This window comes from Podarcis cretensis, assembly GCF_951804945.1.
Source record: "Podarcis cretensis genome assembly, chromosome: 4".
Lineage (NCBI taxonomy): Eukaryota > Metazoa > Chordata > Lepidosauria > Squamata > Lacertidae > Podarcis > Podarcis cretensis.
The window spans coordinates 4,169,391-4,189,734 of NC_137173.1; the positions used below are offsets into that span (position 1 = coordinate 4,169,391).

At 47.8% G+C, this 20,344-nt stretch overlaps 2 protein-coding genes across 6 annotated transcripts in view; both read left to right on the forward strand.

Annotated features, from left to right (window-relative positions):
• Window positions 1–7,787, forward strand: part of LOC307214694 (disintegrin and metalloproteinase domain-containing protein 21-like) — a 59,314-nt gene extending 51,527 nt beyond the window's left edge. For 4 of the 5 annotated variants that reach the window (XM_079973575.1, XM_079973576.1, XM_079973574.1 and 1 more), the window contains 6 exons: window positions 2,229–2,412; window positions 3,215–3,292; window positions 4,726–4,837; window positions 5,047–5,146; window positions 5,282–5,324; window positions 7,545–7,787. In XM_079973575.1, coding sequence (XP_079829701.1) covers window positions 2,229–2,412; window positions 3,215–3,292; window positions 4,726–4,837; window positions 5,047–5,146; window positions 5,282–5,324; window positions 7,545–7,634 — 607 coding nt within the window. In that variant the 3' untranslated portion in view covers window positions 7,635–7,787. The remainder of the gene's footprint in view (window positions 1–2,228; window positions 2,413–3,214; window positions 3,293–4,725; window positions 4,838–5,046; window positions 5,147–5,281; window positions 5,325–7,544) is intronic. The other variant, XR_013838249.1, reaches the window with a different exon arrangement.
• Window positions 7,788–12,215: 4,428 nt separating this feature from the next.
• ATG16L2 (autophagy related 16 like 2) overlaps window positions 12,216–20,344 on the forward strand; it is a 56,237-nt gene continuing 48,108 nt past the window's right edge. Inside the window, exon 1 of the mRNA XM_079973797.1 lies at window positions 12,216–12,382. Coding sequence (XP_079829923.1) covers window positions 12,259–12,382 — 124 coding nt within the window. The 5' untranslated portion in view covers window positions 12,216–12,258. The remainder of the gene's footprint in view (window positions 12,383–20,344) is intronic.

Consider the following 20,344-nt stretch of genomic DNA (forward strand, 5'->3'; position numbering starts at 1 on the left):
ACTGCTTGCACTTGGCAGTCAGCCCAGCTGCCTGGAATTTTCCCTTCCACAGAATCTGTAAACAATAAGCCTTCGCTGCAATCCAACAGCTATCAACTTGGAAAGTCCCTTTCCAACAGTTTGTTTACAATAAGCGTCGCTGAAAAACACCCAGCCTTGCTTTCGCTTTTGAAGCTTCTTTTCTCTCTATGCTTTTTAAGCTAACCAGCTCATAAATTTAGCTCAAAAGGTACTCACAACTTGTCGCTTTGCAACTGAACTTCATATCAGCTCTGGAATGCGAAGTATGTGGCCTCTCGGCTTTGTTTAATCCAAAACAAGAGCCTTTCTTCTCAGGGAACCGAAGACTTCTCAATTCGCGTTCACCATCCAGCCATAAATCAGCATCACAGAGGTCCGTGGATCGCTGCACATCAGCAAAAAAAACCCATCTCCTACCTGGAGCTCAGCGTCTTGATGTTGCAACCATCGAGCTCTGCTACCATTTGTTGGTTTGCAAGCCCCCTCCATAGAGGCTGGCCCCTCTCACTGTCCTCGGAGCTTGCTTACCGGTAACCTCCTCTAGCTGATATCCAGACAGACCAGGGAGATTTTGATAGGCGACATTTCCCCAAGCATGGGCAAAATGCACAACCCCTCTCCCTCCTGCTTCCGCAGGGGAAAGAAAATAAGTCAGAAATATATTTACATGATGTTTATTTCTGACATTACAGCACTAGAGAAAAACACGTCCTTTCAGTTCAGTTCTTCCAGCAAGTCTGACAAACTTCCTGCACATGCGCACTCAGAAGGTTTTAAGTTACACTCTTCACAAAGACTTATCCAGCCTGTGAACGTCCTGGGAAATTCTTTCCCAGAGATAAGGACATCATGTTGTGTCAACAATCTGGCTGTCTGCAGCGGTGATGCTTCCATATACTGACAGAATGCACTCTTGCAGCCCTACTGCCAGGTTTCTGAAAGCAGTGGAACTATGAAGATATGTCCCTCTCCTGTTATTTTGGGGCTCATCCATGCTTACCTTTCCCCTTGTGCTTTCCTGGTTCATGTCCGAGGACTTTTTCTTGTCCTGCCAATTTCCCCAAGAAAACCTGCTCTTTAATGCTGAATTGGAACAGACAGCAATTCAAGTTTTCCACAGATTACCGTTTGCACCAAGTCAGTGGTAAAGAGTGGGTTTTCACAAGGGAAACACTGGGTCAAAAAAGTGTTCAGACACAGACCTGGAAAGCCCAGTCCTGGGCTTAGAAATGTGGAGAAAAGTTAATCGTGGATGAGCCCTTAAGCATGTGTATTTTCCCTCACAGCCTTCGGCCTCTTCAGTGAGCTGTTATCTCCTCCTTACTGTAAACTGTACCTCATCTGGATTCCTGGGTGGCCAGAGCAGCTGACACTGAGAATGGAGGAGATATACTTTTAAAACACATCCAGTGTGGGGGATAACAAGCCTCACATAACCAACATGCTTATGTTGAATTAATGCATGAAGGGGTTAAGACCATAGAGTAAACTGTCCTGCCAGGCTTAGCTTACCTTTGGCAGGAACTATGTAATCAGACATATTGTTTTCTGCCAATCTACCTGAGAAGCTCAGTGTGAGAGGGGGTCAGACCTCATGACTCTCACAACTCACTGTTGAGTTCCCATACCAATAATTTAGGAACTTTCACCAAGTAACTAAGCCACGTTTTACTGCCTGTGCAACTTTTCTGGCTTCTTCATGGAAAAGCACATGAACCTGACCTTGGAAGAGTTTGTAAGTACTGTAAATCATTTTTAACTTACCAAATGTGTGGTCTTTTTCTATGCTAGGAGTGGGAAGCTTCGGAATGAACTCGGAAGGGCATTTTTTAAAGGTCTGGCTCTAACAGCCTATATTTCCACAATTTACTTTGCTGCATATTTTGTGATTTTGAATCTCTGCTGGGGTTCTCTCACCAAAAGTATTTGCCTCAAACTTGAATCTTAGCATCCAGGAATTCTTCTTTTCTACCTTTATTTTTTATTCTGCTCCAACATGATGCACATTTAAAACACATGACCCCCCCCCCCCAAAGAATTCTGCAAACTGTCATTAAGGGTCCTGGGAACTGTAGCTCTGTGAAGGGGAAACAAAGGTTCCCCGAATTCTTTTGGGGAAGTCACATACTTTAAATGTGCATCCATTGTGCTTTAAATGTCTGGTATGGATCTGCCCAAACATTTTTCCTTCCTCGCTTTTCTTTCAGAGATGTTCTTTGTGGAAGGCTCCAGTGCAGTCACGTTAATAAAATTCCCAAAATGTTAACAGGACAAAGTGTGGTCCAGACTCCAGTGGAGGGTACATTCTGCTGGGGTTTTGAACGTCATATTGGCCAGCATGTTTATGATCTTGGAGCCGTGAGAGATGGAACAACCTGTGGACCTGACAAGGTAGCTTTGGCTGGATCCCTTGCTTGGCTCTGATTTCTCAAATTCTAACTTGGGATGGGGTAGCAATTTGCTTTGCTAGGGAGTACAGTCTTCTCTGAATATGGTTTCCTGATTTTTTTTTATTTATTAATTGACTGATCTGGCAAGTCATTTGGTTGGCCTTTGGCAACAAGCACTCTCTGCCTAGTTAAGAGTGTGTACAGAGCGGCATGCACAATTTGAGCAGAGAGCCCACTATGGAAGTGCAAGTCCCCACGTTTTAGGCATGTATACGTTCTTCTCTGCCAGACTTAGGTCAGGGGAAACCTGTTCTTCTGTGCTGATTGGCTACCGCTCATTTTAGTCATCAGACCACTTTCCCCTTTCTTAGGGCAGGACGGTACACATTGCTGACTAGCTGGTCCTTAGGTCAATCAGGCAGCTTCCTCTCTGCTTCTCAGAGCAGTTATCAAAATATGAAAATGACCAGTCTAAAAGCAATAATAAAAAATAAAGCACAGAACAAATGTTCAAGCAGTTGGCCATGCAAGGAGCTTAAAAAAAATAACCACACAAGTGGATAGGTCACCTGAAACAAGGCGATGCTGGATCTGGAGCCCTTATGTGTGTCATTAATGAAGGAAAGAGTGGGGGAAGCACAGCTCTCTCTGCAGCAGGAGCACCCACACCTCCTGTTCCAAGGTCTGCTTGTGCACAGCCTAGGAGTATTCACCAGGAGTCTTGGCTTCCAAACTGTCAGAATCCAAGCTGTTCAGCTGCCAGTGCACTATATAAAATTAACATTTCATACATCCCTTTCCAGATATGCATGAACAGATCTTGTGTTGACCGGGCCGTTTTGAATTATGACTGTGATTTTTCAAAATGTAGCAACAGAGGGGTAAGTAGTAAAAAAAAGGAAGAAAATATGCCATCCCTTGAGACCTGCTCAGGTTAATGTTGAACCCACAATTGATCTGTGGAAAGAGGCAATCATAGAATCATAGAATCATAGAGTTGGAAGAAACCACAAGGGCCATCGAGTCCAACCCCCTGCCAAGCAGGAAACACCATCAGAGCACTCCTGACATATGGTTGTCAAGCCTCTGCTTAAAGACCTCCAAAGAAGGAGACTCCACCACACTCCTTGGCAGCAAATTCCACTGTCAAACAGCTCTTACTGCCAGGAAGTTCTTCCTAATGTTTAGGTGGAATCTTCTTTCTTGTAGTTTGGAGCCATTGCTCTGTGTCCGCTTCTCTGGAGCAGCAGAAAACAACCTTTCTCCCTCCTCTATGTGACATCCTTTTATATATTTGAACATAGCTATCATATCACCCCTTAACCTCCTCTTCTCCAGGCTAAACATGCCCAGCTCCCTTAGCCGTTCCTCATAAGGCATTGTTTCCAGGCCTTTGACCATTTTGGTTGCCCTCCTCTGGACGCGTTCCAGTTTGTCAGTGTCCTTCTTGAACTGTGGTGCCCAGAACTGGACACAGTACTCCAGGTGAGGTCTGACCAGAGCAGAATACAGTGGCGCTATTACTTCCCTTGATCTAGATGCTATACTCCTATTGATGCAGCCCAGAATTGCAATAACTTCAGTGTTTGACATGATCACCCTTGGGTGTCATGCAGAATATGGGCTCCTTGTTGTGAAGTGCTTAGGTAGGTGGCTAGAGTGATGGTGGGGAAAGGCATCTGACCAGGGGTTAGAGCATGGGTGGGCAAACGAAGGCCCAGGTGCTGGAACTGGCCCAATTGCCCTCTCAGTCCAGCCCACGGATGATCTGGGAATCAGTGTGTTTTTACATGAGTAAAATGTAATCAGTGTGTTTTTACATGAGTAGAATGTGTGCTTTTATTTGAAATGCATCTCTGGGTTATTTGTGGGGCATAGGAATTCGTTCAAAATATTGTCCAGCCCTCCACAAGGTCTGAGGGACAGTGGACTGACACCCTGCTGAAAAAGTTTACTGACCCCTGGATTAGAGCCCATCTTAAAGCCTATTGTGTTGTGATGAGGGTAACAAAGGAGCTGTTTTCAGTACTGTTGCATGCAGAGTATTGTTGGTAGAGTGTTTGTTGCATTCTGGAACCCAGGACACCAAGGGGGAGCCCGTAGCAACTTCCTATGAAGCATTTGCAAAAAAACACGTTGACAAGAACATTCCTTTTACAACAGTGTTTTGTTTTGTTTTGTTTTGTTACATCTGCTGGCTTTGCCAGTGGCAAACCTGCACTTGCCATCCTTGTGGAAGTTCTTGTTTGAATACAATATTAGCCAAGTAGGTTATATGTGCCAGTTACTGCTTGACACCCTTTATGTTTTCCAGGTGTGCAACAGCAAGAGAAACTGCCATTGTTCCTATGGATGGGCCCCTCCCTTCTGCTCCGGCAGAGGGTTCGGTGGGAGCATTGACAGTGGGCCGCCTCCGAGTAATGTGAGTAAGTATCCACTGGGTTTGGTACTTTGGCCTCTTTGCTTTCAAGGGGCTTTCCTAGATCCAGTCACTAAAGGACATTCTTGCCTGTGGTTCAGCTATGGATCCCCCAGCTCTGCAGATTATTTCAGGACATGACAAATGCTGGAAGTCGTGACTGCTTGCAGGTCTGAACGTATAAAATACTTCGTTCTTTCTCATTTTTGCCTGCAGTGGCTACCAATCTCGTCGTTGTGACGGGCACCCTGGCTGCGTTGCTCTTCCTTGCTCTGGGTTTTGTTGCCACACTTAAGAGAATGCAATTGGGGGCTTGGTAAGTAAATGTTTCCTTCATGATAAGGCTGACTGTGACAGTGTTGTTATATCTCAAGACAGCTGTTAATTGTTTTGCTGCAACGCTGGAACCATATTGAAGGGCTACTAACTTCTCTGTGGTTTTCATCAATAGGTTTGCTAGAGTGATCTGGAAAAGAATAGGATCAGGAGATACAGTAAGTTACTGAAAGCTCTTTTCTGGGAGGTCCAAAAGACTTACAAATCCAGATTCTTATTACTGACCACAGAGGAGGAAGTCTGTGAATGTTGATGATCCACCAAGATTTCAAATATTTCCTTTAGAACATTGTCCTGCAAAACATAGATCTTAAGGTCAAATCTGTTCTCTTTCAAACATTCTATATCCGTTCCACTTACCTTTGCCAGACTTTGATCTTTGGAATAAAACAAAGTCCTGATCTAGGTACCATAAAGTGTGGCTTCACTGGACTTCCTGTACCTCATCTTGCAGATTTATGCTTCATGATTGAAAAATAGTTAACATCATTGTTTCACTATCATCACAATGAGATATATGGCCTTTAATGTTGCTCTCTTTAGACCCAAGCTACAGAAAGATAATTTTAGCCTACCATTAGGGATGCTTGCAAAATTTCTCTCATCCAGATTTCTTCCTGGATTTTGGAGCTGAGAATTAACTTACCAAACTGGAACCAATGCAGTCAGAATTCTCCATTGTTCGGTTTTTAATACTCCCCCCCCCCCCCAAAAAAAAATTAAGCACAGAGACCATCTATGTACTTATGGTGGTCTGAATTTCTCTCTGCATTTTAACTGGACCCCCTTGAAAACAGAGAAGAAATTTTAGCACACAAAGCAAACCCAAAAGGAGCAAAAAAGGGACAAAGCAAAATAAATCAGGTTAAACACCTGGCTATCCCTAACTTAAACAACTTTCCAACAGCTTAAGTCTGGCATGGATACCCTCTGGCCAAATCATTTCTCCTAGTGTAATGCACAAACATTCAAAACACTGAAGAGCAAGGAAGGACAAGTTTGGCTTAATTCCACCTGCAGACTGGCTTGCTCACATTCCAAACCACCTATGTGCTAGATCTTTAGTTCTTTTTAAACTGTCCAGATTCTTCACGCCATCCTATAAGTCAGGGCAGTCCAAGATGTGGCCAAGGATTTTTGGCAGCCCTTGGCAACGTTTGACACACAACCCCAACAGCCCTTGTGCTGCCTTCCCAAAACTGGGTAAGCGAAGTGCTGGGCTTTGGGAAGGAGGTGTGAGCCTCTGACAGGCTCCTAGAGTCCTCCATTCACCTTCCCAAAGCCTACTAAGAAGTCTTTGAATTTGATATCCCCTCTTTATCACTACCCGAAGGAGTCTCAAAGCAGCTAAAATTCTCCTTTCCCTTCCTCTTCCACAACAAACACTCTGTGAGGTAAGTGGGGCTGAGAGACTTCAAGTGTGACCAGTGGCGTAGCGTGGGGGGTACAGGGGGGGCCGGCCGCACCGGGCGCAACATCTGGGGGGAGGGACGCTAATCTAGTAGAAGAGACTCGAGTGCTAAAATTCACGGGTTAGGGGGCGCAAATTACTTGCCTTGCCCCGGGTGCTGACAACCCACACTACGCCACTGAGTGTGACTAGCCCAAGGTCACCCAGCAGCTGCATGTGGAGGAGCGGGGACGTGAACCCGGTTCTACCGCTCTTAACCACTACACCACACTGGCTCTTTCCCAGATTTGGGAAGAAGAGGGAGGGTTCTAGGACCCTGCCAGAGCCTTGCCCCAAAGGCCTAGAGCCGCCATGAGCCATTCTTGGGGAGGCAGCATGAGGGCTGGGGAAGGGCTCAAATTTTGGCCTTGTGCAACCCATGGGATCTATGTCAAAGGCATCTTGCAGCCCACTTGGTATGAAAAGTTGGACTGCCCTGCTGTAAGTCTCTCTCTCTCTCTCTCTCTCTCTCTCACACACACACACACACACACACTCTGATGGGACGGCGCCTGTTTAACAAGGGAAAGCCTCTGAACTCAGCAGCAGTCAACTGCTCTTTCAAATAGGAAACAAACACCTTTGTTTCCTGTACAATGTTTCAGGGAGCAGCACTAAGTCATCACATAGTAACATTCTTGCAGCATCCTTAAAAGAGATTTTTAACTCAATAGCAGCCAGCTGCTGAGTGCAGCAAGTTATATGGGGTGGGGGTGGGGAGACAGTGATGATTCAGCCAACCTGTCTAATAGCGAGTACCCTCACATCCCAAACTTTTTACAACCTTTGTGAGAGTTCTGTAAAAGTGGCAGAAATTCTTCACCCACCTTCTCTGGAAAATGCCCTATAAATTCACCTCATCACTGTCCCAGCTGAGACATTTTGTGAGCCAAATGGGATATAGTAACCCTCATTTCTTATCTTTTAGGGATCACAAGCAAGCCTCGGGTCAGAATGTAGCATGTCACTGAAAAGCCGAGAGTCGGACATAACAACTGAAACTAGACTGTGCTGCTAGACAGAAGAAAATAACAGGTGCTCCCAAGAGAGATTTATTGTGTCTCATCAATTTCCTCAGTGTTGTTTGGTCTGCTTGAATCTTGTTGTTGAATCTTTCTGTTTTTTGCCTTCCCACACTTCAAATAAAATGAGCTCTCGCTTGAACATTGCACATTATGTGTCATTTATGTGGTCTGTTCTGCATGTGTATACAGTGGTACCTCGGGTTACAGACGCTTCAGGTTACAGACTCTTCTAACCCAGAAATTGTACCTCAGGTTAAGAACTTTGCTTCTGTTAACGGAGAAATCTGAGGGCTCCCTTGGACAAAAAACAACAAGGACACCAGCCAGGAATACCAGAGCAAAACAGCAGCCAGTAGGCTTGGTCTTTATTGAAGACTGTTGCGACAGAACTCCCACCTGCCACAAGGTGGAACAAGACGGAAGCCCTGAACAAAAGAAGACCCCACCTTTTATTAGCTACTAATTCCCCATGCTACACCCCTAAGACTACATCACGACTACATCATTGACACATCACAAAGAGGAGGGGTTCAGGGAGGAGTTGTGGTGGTAACCTGAGTCTCTTGTCACCTGTCCAGTTCCTCCTTTCCCCCACCCCATGATTAGAGGGAAGGGCTGGTCACTGTCCTTTGTTTCAGTCCGTACTGAATCCACTTCCTTTGAAATGTGGCGTAGCTAATTGGATTGGACCCCAATTAGGCGTAGCTAATTGGATTGCAGCCTGGCACACTTCCTCCAGCGCCTCTCTGCTCCCGATTCTCCGTCCAGCGTCAGCTACGTCCCGCAGAGCTTTCCGCAGCGTGGAAGCTGCCTGTGTCCGGGTGTTTAGCAGATCAAACACACTTAGACATCAGTGTGTATGTGTCTCAGTCTTTATTCATGCAGTTAAACAATAAAGAGATTCCCTGGGCTTAAAGCGCTCATCCTGCTTCTTCCACCGTCAGAAGCCAGAACAGACACAGAGGAAAACCACTCCTCTCTGCTTCGAACCTGGCCACGCCTCAGGAATGTGAGACGTCACTCAGAACTCCTTAACCCTGTAAGTTCTGAAACTAGCCACACTTCCATATGCAGGTCCTTTGTGAGTGTAATGATCTTCTGCCTAGGACCATCAAGGTTGGCATGCCAACTGGGTAGGGCTCGCTGTGGACGTGTTGGGGGATTATGGCTACCTTGTGTCAAGTCTCCCCCCTTTGATAGTCCTTCCTTCATCGTGTAAAATCAAAGTGGAACGGTACAGATCCGATGTATGGCTGATTTGTGTGAGTGTGTGTGTGCCGTGTTTGTACAAACTGAATGATTGGGGGTGGGGTTCCTGCAACGCTTCAGGATGAGAACAGAAATTGTGCTCCGGGGCGCGGTGGCAGCAGGAGGCCCCATTAGCTAAAGTGGTCTTCAGGTTAAGAACAGTTTCAGGTTAAGAACAGACCTCCAGAACGAATTATGTTCTTAACCCGAGGAACCACTGTATGTCAGGCATGAGCTGCCACAGTGACTTGGAGAAAACAACACGTTGCATTCTTCTGTTCAAGGGATTTGTTTCAAAATAAATCCCCCCCCCTTTCTGAATCTGGTTAAAGATGCCTGATTTACTTCCACAAACATCTAAAGAAGCAGGTTCTAAGCCACTGACCCTTAATTAATGCCACAGGAAAAATGTATGTGATCCTTTAAAACAGTGATGGCCAAACTTGGCCCTCCAGCTGTTTTGGGACTACAATTCCCATCATCCGTGACCACTGGTCCTGTTAGCTAGGGATGATGGGACTTGTAGTCCCAAAACAGCTGGAGGGCCAAGTTTGGCCACTGCTTTAAAGCCATCCAGTGTTTTCCTTACCTCTGAAGAAAAGGCACGAGCAATGGATCTGGTCCAATGTTTCAATCTCCTGGTTTTAAAATACGTAGGTGGCACTGTGGGTTAAAGCCTCAGCGCCTAGGACTTGCCGATCGAAAGGTCGGCAGTTCGAATCCCTGCGGCGGGGTGCGCTCCCGCTGCTCGGTCCCAGCGCCTGCCAACCTAGCAGTTCGAAAGCACCTCCTGGTGCAAGTAGATAAATAGGGACCGCTTACCAGCGGGAAGGTAAACGGCGTTTCCGTGTGCGGCTCTGGCTCTGGCTCTGGCCAGAGCAGCGATGTCACGCTGGCCACATGACCCGGAAGTGTCTCCGGACAGCGCTGGCCCCTGGCCTCTTGAGTGAGATGGGCTCACAACCCCAGAGTCTGTCAAGACTGGCCCGTACGGGCAGGGGTACCTTTACCTTTACCTTTTAGTACATTACTAGCATGGGGAAATATTCCAAGTGCATTCATCTATCCAGCCACCAGGTGTCACAGTTGCCTTATATTGACCATCCGAGAGCATTTTTCAGAGAAGGAAACATGGAGGCATGGCTGTATGTAATGAGCCCCCAATTTCCTTCAAAAATGCCACATCTCTTACTATCGCTGGCATGCTGAATGCAGTACAGAACATAAAGAAATGACACGATCTCTCCCTGGAGGGCTTATGAGAAAACTAAATTGATTCCTGTTTTGCAGGGGGTTGGACTGGATGACCATTGGAGTCCCTTCGAACTCTACAGTTCTAGGATTCTAAGGCAGGAGTGCGAGATAAGCTGGGCTGCCTTCTCTTCTCTTCCTACCCCCTTGCAGGAATCTTGTGTGTATCTCAGTCATGTGACAAAAAGAAAATCAGCAGGTCAACTCTCCTCATCATGAGGAAAATATTGGAAACCAAGCCTTATGAGGAACAGCTGAAGGAGCTGGGTATGTTTAGCCTCAAAAGAAGAAGACTGACAGGATAGCCATCTTCAAATATTTCAAAGACTGTCACATGGAAGAGAGAACAAGCTTGTTTTCTCCTGCTGGAGAGCGTAGGGCTGGATGTAGACACCTCAAAGAAGCGATTCAGTTAAACGCATTGCAAACTCGTACAGTGAAATCTGGTAGGGAATGGTGGGACTCCATCTGGTGCCACAGTGTTATATATCACATATACAACACCTATAAAATGCTTTTTCTTTACCAATCTAGCTGAGTCTTGTAGGACTTGAACCAATGGCTTCAAGTTGCAAGGAGATTCTGACTAAACATACAGAAAAAAGCTTTCTGACAGAGCTGTTCGACAGGGGAACGGTCTCCCTCTGGATGCTTTCCGCATTCTGCTTTATGCGATGTCTTCAGGTCCAGATTTAGGTTGGATGAGGCCCTAAGCCACTGAAGGTAATGGGGCCCTTTATATCATAGCTGTCAACTTTTCCCTTTTCTTGTGAGGAATCCTATTTGGAATAAGGGAATTTCCCTTTTAAAAAAGGGAAAGTTGACATCTGTGCTTTCTATGTCCAGCTGTCCTTTGTCAACAACAAATTGTTGCTGTTTTTTGTGTTGAACACATGCTATATGTTCCAGTTACAGATAGGTAGTCGTGTTGGTCTGCCATAGTCAAAACAAAATGAACCTGAAGGTATCTGAAGAAGTGTGCATGCACACGAAAGCTCATGTTGTTGTTGTTGTTTAGTCGTTTAGTCGTGTCCGACTCTTCGTGACCCCATGGACCAGAGAACGCCAGGCACTCCTGTCCTCCACTGCCCCCCGCAGCTTGGTCAGACTCATGCTGGTAACCTCGAAAACACTATCCAACCATCTCGTCCTCTGTCGCCCCCTTCTCCTTGTGCCCTCCATCTTTCCCAACATCAGGGTCTTCTCCAGGGAGTCTTCTCTTCTCATGAGGTGGCCAAAGTACTGGAGCCTCAGCTTCACAATCTGTCCTTCCAGTGAGCACTCAGGGCTGATTTCCTTCAGAATGGAGAGGTTTGATCTTCTTGCAGTCCATGGGACTCTCAAGAGTCTCCTCCAGCACCATAATTCAAAAGCATCAATTCTTCGGCGATCAGCCTTCTTTATGGTCCAGCTTATGGTCCAGCTCTCACTTCCATACATCACTACTGGGAAATACACGAAAGCTCATACCAAGAACTAACTTAGTTGGTCTTTAAGGTGCTACTGGAAGGAATTTTTTTTATTTTGTTTTAACTATGGCAGACCAACACGGCTACCTATCTGTAACTGGAACTATGGAAGGCACCACATTGAGCCGCATGAAATGGAAGTCCATCAACCTCACCAAGAAACTTGCACAGGTACAGACTGATATCTTCTTTCTTACTAAATGCAAGAACCTGGGCATTATACCCAAGGGTCTTAGAATTAAGAACCCTCTACAATCCACGTATCCCACTGAATAATACCCCTCCCCACCTTCTCACTATATAGAAGGGTCTGGTGACTTCTGTTTCAGTGTATCTGAAGAAGTGTGCATGCACACGAAAGCTCATACCAAGAACTGACTTAGTTGGTCTTTAAGGTGCTACTGGAAGGAATTTTTTAATTTTGTTTTGACATGCTATATGGTAATTTATGGACCTCCAAGAGAGTGGCTATAGCTTGTTTAGTTTATAGCCAAATCCGGCACTGGGTGTCTTCCTCCGGGCGGCGACTCCGGGGGGATTCCCCCGCTCTGGCCCCACCCCTGGGCGTCGACGTCACTGGGAGTTCCCTCCCCCTTTGGCCGCGCGTCGCCCTTTGTCATCCGGGCCCCCGGGGCTGCATCGGGGCGCCATGGCCGAGAGCGGCGGCGGCGGTGGCCGGCTGTGTCGCCGCTGCTGGAAGCGCCACATCGTCCGGCAGCTGCAGCAGCGGGATCGGGCGCAGAAGGCGCGCTTCCTCGGCCTGGTGGAGGCCTGTGAGTCGGCGGGGCGCAGCCGGAGGGAGGGCGCGGCAGCGGACCAGGCCGGCGGTGCCTTCTGCACGTACCCAGAGGCAGTCTTGCCAGCGACTCCCCCGGGTCGGGCGGCTGCGGAGGGAGCCGGGGGTCCCGGGGTGGGCGCGCAGATTTGCGCCGCGGATCTCCGCAGGTGCTCAGGAATCAAGGCGCGGGAGGCGCGGGAGTATGTGCAGAGTGCAGCCTTGATTCAAGTCCGAGAAAAGGCAGCAGCGAGAGGGGGCAGCGCCGATTGCACAGATGGGCATTTGCTGCCCCCCAAACCCTTAATAATGCAGTTATTTTACTGCCTGCAGGGGGTTTTTTGGGTGTGTGCGTGTGTTTTGTTCTGCTTTCCGTGAGCAACAACCACCACCCAGAACGGTAAACATTTGTTGCGCTCTTCTTAACAAGCCAACCTTTTTATTGCACCCATACGGGAAGACAATGCCACAAATTGAGGGCGGGATGAATAAGGGAAAGGAGAGAGGGTGGCATTAAAAGAAAACATTTCTATACTTGCTGTCTTCTGCGTGCTTCTCTTCCCCGCTTCCCCATCTCTTGTAACAGGGAATATCTTTTATTTTTTATTTTGAGCAAGATCCAAAAGGGCCAACCCCCCCCCCCCATCCTCATATTGCAGAGGATGCAACTCCTGAATCCTCGTCCAATTTTTGGACCCCGCCATCTCCCCTTTCCCTCCAGATTGACACCTGCTTGACACCTGGATTGACACTGACCATGATTTATGGCACTGGAATGTTTAATTCCCCATTGGTGGGGGAAAGAAGGAGTTGGGTTTGACTCCATCGTATCTCGAGTCATATCCTTTACAGTATTAACAAGAAGCACAGTATCCCTTTTTTAAAATAGCAGCACAGTAATTTGCCGTCCGTCTCAGTCACAGCTGCCACTAGGGAGAAATTACCTTGACACTTTAGATTGGATACTCTCTGGATGCAAGCTTGATGTAGAAAGATTTTCCAAGTTCGTTTTGGGAACATGTGGATGGCTGCACGCATGGCAAGACTTAACACCTGTGCATGTATTGGTCCTGGAAGACAATACTGTATGCTTGGTAGCTGCTTTTTTAAGTAAAAAAAATCAATATAGTTTGGAAAGAAAGCAAAACAAAACCCAGAACATTTCCCAGAACTAAACAGGCATTTTGGTTTTAAGGTGGCGCCTTGTTGTGGCCAGAGTTTGTGCAGAGTCATGGCACACAAATAGCTACTTTGCAGAAATCATATGCACTGCCCCAACCCACCCTCAGACTCAGTCTAACCTAACCTAATATGTGATCGATTATGTGGGGCAGGGCTTACCTGCCCCCCCATATGTTATTCAAGTTGGCACCTCTGCTTGCATGCTAGCTTTCTGTCTGCAAGGATTTTTTTTTTAAAAAAAAATGTACGAACATTCCACAAAGTATGGTTTTCCCTCACAGTCTGAAATGGTACAGCCCAGAGACAAGTTTGCCACCTCAATGAGAACTAGGTGCTTGGCTGAACGACTACTTGAATCCTGCCCGAGTGCAACACTTGCACTCACTTTGTCTCTCTCATCAGTCTTTAGGGAAAAGAAATTGGGAAGGTGAACGGTAAAGAAGGGATTTTGATCTCTCCCTTTTAGCCCACTGTTTGCTTTCACTGATAGAAGTGTCCCCAAGTCACGGCTGCTGGATAAATAATTGCCAGAGAAATGAGGATTTGTACAGTACAGAGAGAGGATGGTATCTTGGCTAAAGCATGGCTAAAGGATGTTGTTTGCAGCTGGCTCTGTGGGAGTAGCTAAGTTTGTGCTCCTGATTCATCCTGGTGTGACTCTATTTGGTTCCTCTATTGGGGGCGGGGGGGGGGGGGCGATTGCAGAGCCCTGAGGACTAGCTTGTTGGCACTTTATACATGGGAAGAGTTTGTAAGACCAAGTCATCAGCACCTGGGAAAGATTCTTTCGTGTTGCAGGTCTGTTCCACTGTGAACAGCTCTTCTGAATGTTTAGTCGGAATCTCCTTTCTTGCCATATGATTCCACTAACTTGACTCCTACCATCCAGAGCAGGAGAAAACATAATGGCGCCATCTTCCATGTGACAGCCCTTTAGATATATCTCCTCTCAGTCTCCTTTTTTCCAGGCTAAACATGTCCAACTCCCTCAACCATTCCTCATGAGGCTTGGTTTCTAGACCCTTGATCATTCTTGGTCACCCTCCTCTGCCCACCTTCCAGCTTGTCAACATCCTTCTTAAATTGTGGTGCCCAGAATTGGACACGGTATTCCAGGTGGGGTCTGACCAAGGCAGAATAGGTAAAGGTAAAGGGACCCCTGACCATTAGGTCCAGTCGTGGCCGACTCTGGGGTTGCGGCACTCATCTCGCTTTACTGCCCGAGGGAGCCGGCGTACAGCTTCTGGGTCATGTGGCCAGCATGACTAAGCCGCTTCTGGAGAACCAGAGCAGCACACGGAAATGCCTTTTACCTTCCCGCTGGAGTGGTACCTATTTATCTACTTGCACTGGCGTGCTTTCGAACTGCTAGGTTGGCAGGAGCAGGGACTGAGCAACGGGAGCTCACCCTGTCGCGGGGATTCGAACCGCCAACCTTTTGATCGGCAAGTCCTAGGCTCTGTGGCTTAACCTACAGCGGCAGAATAGAATGGTAGTATTACTTTCCTTGATCTGGACACTTGACTTTTGTTGATTCAGCCTAGAATAGCATTTCTTCTTTTGCTGTTGCATCACACTGTTGGCTTGAGTTAAGCTTGTAGTCTACTAAGACCCCTTGATCCTTTCCACATGTACTACTGGCAAGCCAGGTGTCCCCCATTGTTTATTTGTGAACCTGGTTTTTCCTGCCTAAGTGCAGAACCTGGCACTTGTCCCCATTGAAATTCATTTTGTTGGTTTGGTTCCATCTCTTCAACCTGTTAAGAGCATCTTGAACCCTGATACTGTCACCTGATTATCTACCACTCCCAGTTTTTGTGTCATCTGCAAATTTGACAAGCATCCACTTAATTCATTCATGCAAGGAATTTTTGTTGAGGGATGGGCTGCTGAATATTCCCACCAGATCACTGTTTCTCAGCCCTACATGTTTGCTAATTAGCAAAGCAAAAACTGCAGGAAGCCTGTGATTAAGATCTCTTGGTTTCTATCCAAGCCTTGATTCTCGGTAATCCACATGTTCAAAGGTCTCTCTGTTTTATCTACATCTATATAAAGATGACGCGAGTGGAAAACCCCATCAATTATATTATCACTTCTTCAATTAGTGCACTGATTCAATCTTCACTTTCTCTCTTGTGTGATTAAGAAGTAACATTCGCCATGGTAAATAGAGACCCTGGCTAACAAAGAAGAATTGTCACAAGGGGAATGACCCATTAATTCATTTTCCTGTGTGATTTAAAGCCGTTTTATCCCCTGGTTTCGACATCGCTAGAGAAAGGAGAAGTGAGCAGTTGGCATTTGTCTGGCCTCGCTGCTTTGTGACCACAAAGGTCCTGCTAGCTGGAAGGATCCTCTCCTCCACCCATGTGATCCTGCCCATGTGCAAAGATCCTCGGTAAAAGTAGCACTGCGAGACCTGCCCCTGTCTGAAGCAATGTTTTGCAAAATTCGCTCCTGGGGATTGGTCTGCTCCCTCTCATCTTCTACAAGCTGAAGAGCTCAGTCCTCCCTGAAAGGCATCTTGCGCTCTCTCTTCATAGGCTTAGCATGATTTCTCTCCAATTCCTGGGCTATCCAGCATCATTTAAAATATTGATGGTTGCAATTAAACTAAGGCAGGAAATGCCGCGCTGTCAAAATTATCCCCCCTCCCCCTGCTTATGAAAAGGGCAATGAGATCATCTTTGTTTTCCTGTCTGTTAAAAGCATTGCTAATTTGTACTGTTTGCGGATTAGTAGACCAATGAAGGGAACATTCCTTTAATCATCATCATCTTCATCATCATCATCATCATCATCAGTGTAAAAGGACATTCTTTGAAAAGGCAGAACAATGGCAAACAACTCTTGGATATGTTGGGGAACGCCTCTCTTCCTCTGAGCGGGCTTGAGCCAAGAATGGCTTTTCGTAATAGCTCTGCTTTCGTTTTGGTCTTGGACAGTCAGCCCAGAAAGGAGGCCTCAAATCTGTGCTGGTGATCATAGAATCATTGAGCTGTAGAGTTGGCAGGGACCCCAACAGTCATCTAAGCCCCTGTAATGGAGGATGTGAGGAACCTCCCCTTTCCTGCAAAGACAGGCTCTGGCAGATTGAGCTGACAAGACCAAGAGGGGGGCCAACGGTCATGGAAGCGGCTTCTGCACATGCTGTAGAGGGAAGTGAGGGGCAGATGGGAAGGGAGCCTGTCTAGGAGAAGGAAAACTCTGATCCTAAACCTCTGCTGCCTAGTGGGAGAAGAAAAGGCGAAGAGGTAAACCCTACACAAACCCAGATTGGAATCCCTTGTAGGCCTCCTTCCAGCAACTCCTGCAGCCAAGCTGGTGCCAAACGTCTTGCTCTTTGGACCACATCAGCGTCTTGTCATCTGGGCAGCCCAGGATCTCCTGGGACAGGGGTCAGCAAGGATTCCTGGCCATGGGCCGGATCACTCCCACGGAGTTCGTCTGTGAGCCGGACTGGTGCAGCGTGACGCCGTAAATTGTGTCCGCGCAGAAGCGGTTTTTTGCATCTGGACATGCGCAGACGCAATTTCTGGTATCTGTGCATGTGCAGACGCCATTTCCGGCGCCACTCGGCGAGTCCTGGCGCCGTGCTGCATTGCTTTAGCGCAGTGCGCGGGGGACTTGCCAAGCGGGTGGCTCGGTTTGTGGGTGGCTCATGAGCTGGTAAAACTGTCTTCGTGGGCCGCATCCGGCCCATGGGCCGCACGTTGCTGACCCCTGTCCTGAGAGGTCACAGCAGTTTGACTTCACCCCTAGAGGCACACTCCATTGCCTCTCAAGGCAGACAGATGCAATATGTTCCTCATCTTTTTCTGAGGAGCTCAGTGCTCCACAGGTATGGGGGTTTCACAAGCACCCTGTAAGAGGGAGTGATTGACCTGTGGTCACCCTATGATCTTCATTGCCGGGAATTTGAACTCAGAACCCCGGGACTCTGGCAGCCAGATACCGGCATCACCAGCCCCTCTCAATGTGCTGCGGCGCCACCAAGGCAGATGGCCACAGGGGAGGCATGGCAAATTCTGGCAAACCGCAGACAAACGGATGTGCAGGTTCCATTTTTGGGTGAGACCACACGCACCAAAGTGCGGAAGGGGAAATCATTTTAGCATCCTCTTTTCTGCGGAATGTTGCAACGTTCGAAAGAGCAGTAGGAAAACAATGTAATGCAACGTAAGTCAGCCTCCTGGGAAGAAGGAACAGCCGCCGTTCTTTGGAGGAACCGATGCAGTTTCAAAAGCTGGCACTGCTCAGTTTCTGTTTTCGTAAAGGCATTGCAAAGATTCTGCAAGGAGGCTGCAATCTTGTATGCATGCACCTGAGAGTTCAGAAAGTCCCACTGAGCTCAGCGAGACTTGCTCCTGACCCAGTATGGATAGGAGCCAGGGTGGTCTAGTGGTTAGAATGTCGGACTAGGATCCGGGAGACCCGGTTTCAAAACCCCACTTGTGGACATGAAGCTCTGTCAGTGCCTCTCAGTATAACCTAGTAGCCTTCGATAGCCTGTCAACTTGTCCCACCCTCTTTAAAAGCCTTTCAAGTTGGGAGCCGCCACTGCCTCCTTAACAGCCCGAGACCTGTAGGGTCTCACAGGTATTTGGGGATTGATGTGAGTTGGAGTCGAGCAGCAGCTTCTGCATCCCGATTTAAACTACTGCTTCCGTCCATTAATTCCGGTTAGTGTGCTCTGTGTAATAATAATAATAATAATAATAATAATAATAATAATAATGTATTTGTACCCCACCCATCTGGCTGGGTTTCCCCATCCACTCTGGGCGGCTTCCAACAAGGATTAAAAATACATCAAAATGTCACACATTAAAAGCTTCCCTAAACAGGGCTGCCTTCAGATGTCTTCTGAATGTCAGGTAGTTGTTTATCGCTTTGACATCTGCTGGAAGGGCGTTCCACAGGGCGGGCGCCACTACCGAGAAGGCCCTCTGCCTGGTTCCCTGTAGCTTTGCTTCTCGCAATGAGGGAACCGCCAGAAGGCCCTCGGTGCTGGACCTCAGTGTCCGGGCAGAACGATGGGGGTGGAGACGCTCCTTCAGGTATACTGGGCTGAGGCTGTTTAGGGCTTTAAAGGTCAGCACCAACACTTTGAATTGTGCTCGGAAACGTACTGTGTATGACCAATGTTGCTGTTATTGATACATCTTCCCCCTACCATTCCTCTAAAGAGCTCCAGATGGCGTGAAGATTTCCCCGCCCGGTCTTTGAGCCTCACAACAACCCTGTGACGCAGACTAGGTGTGTCAAGAGATGGTGAATAGCCCAAGGTCCCCCACTGGCCTCCATGGCTGAGTAGGGATTTGAACTCTGCTCTCCCAGGCACTGGCGGAGGAAGGGGGCGGGGGGAGCGGGCTGCTCCAGGTACCATTCCGGGGGGTTGCTATTGCGGCTGTCTCCCCAGACGCGCAATGCGCACCACCCTGCACCGGGCACCATGCCCCCGCGGGCAGCATGCCACACCTACGGGACATGCGCCAGCCATGCCCCCGCCTGTTCTCCGCCCCCGGTGCCCCCACTTCTCCCAGATCCCAGTGTGACACTCTAACCCTTTGGTTCTCAAACATTTTTCTCTGGGCCACACTTTCAGAATAAAAATTTGCTCGCCCCACGCCGAATTTTTTGCGGATAAGAAATGCACCGGAAAACAAAAAGGAACGACTCCCAGCAGCACTGAATTTTATAACCTAGAACACAATGACTTTAAAATACAATCATGGGGCACCCAGAAAGTATAAAACAAGGCATCTACATAAGAACAGGAATCAGTCCCAAAGTATAATTAAAAAGAAGCCTCTTACAGATGTACTTTAAGTATTTTGACACTATAGATTGCCCTTCAATTTTACCACTGGACTTGCCGTTCTCTCCTGCTACACCCTTGGAGAACCTGCTCTAACCACTGTCCTGCGTTGCATCTAATAACTAAAGAGTTTTTTGTTCCGTGCTTGCCCCCAGGCTGTGGCCACCCAGAAGGTTTTGGTGTCTGGCCCAGATTTGGTGCTGGATCTCAGCATCCTCTCTCCAGCTGCCTCTTTGCCTTGGGTAAAGGGACCCCTGACTATCAGGTCCAGTCATGGCCGACTCTGGGGTTGCGTCACTCATCTCGCTTTATTGGCCAAGGGAGCCGGCGTACAGCTTCCGGGTCATGTGGCAAGCATGACTAAGCTGTTTCTGGTGAACCAGAGCAGCGCACGGAAATGCCATTTACCTTCCCGCCAGAGCGGTACCTATTTATCTACTTGCACTTTGAAGTGCTTTTGAACTGCGAGGTTGGCAGGAGCAGGGACCGAGAAACGGGAGCTCACCCTGTCACGGGGATTCGAACCACCGACCTTCTGATCAGCAAGTCCTAGGCTCTGTGGTTTAACCCACAGAATCACCCTAAAGAGGAGTGAAAAGCGTGTGAGGATGGCCACTGTGAGCAACTTTCGAACGGACCCTTTTTACATCCAGCTAGGCTGCCTGAGCATCTTAAAAAGTAGAGACATCACCTTGCCAACAAAGGTCCATATAGTTAAACCATATAGTTAAAGGGACGCAGGTGGCGCTGTGGGTTAAAGCCTCAGCGCCTAGGGCTTGCCGATCGAAAGGTCGGCGGTTCGAATCCCTGCGGCGGGGTGCGCTCCCGTTGCTCGGTCCCAGCGCCTGCCAACCTAGCAGTTCGAGAGCACCCCCGGGTGCAAGTAGATAAATAGGGACCGCTTACTGGCGGGAAGGTAAACGGCGTTTCCGTGTGCGGCTCTGGCTCGCCAGA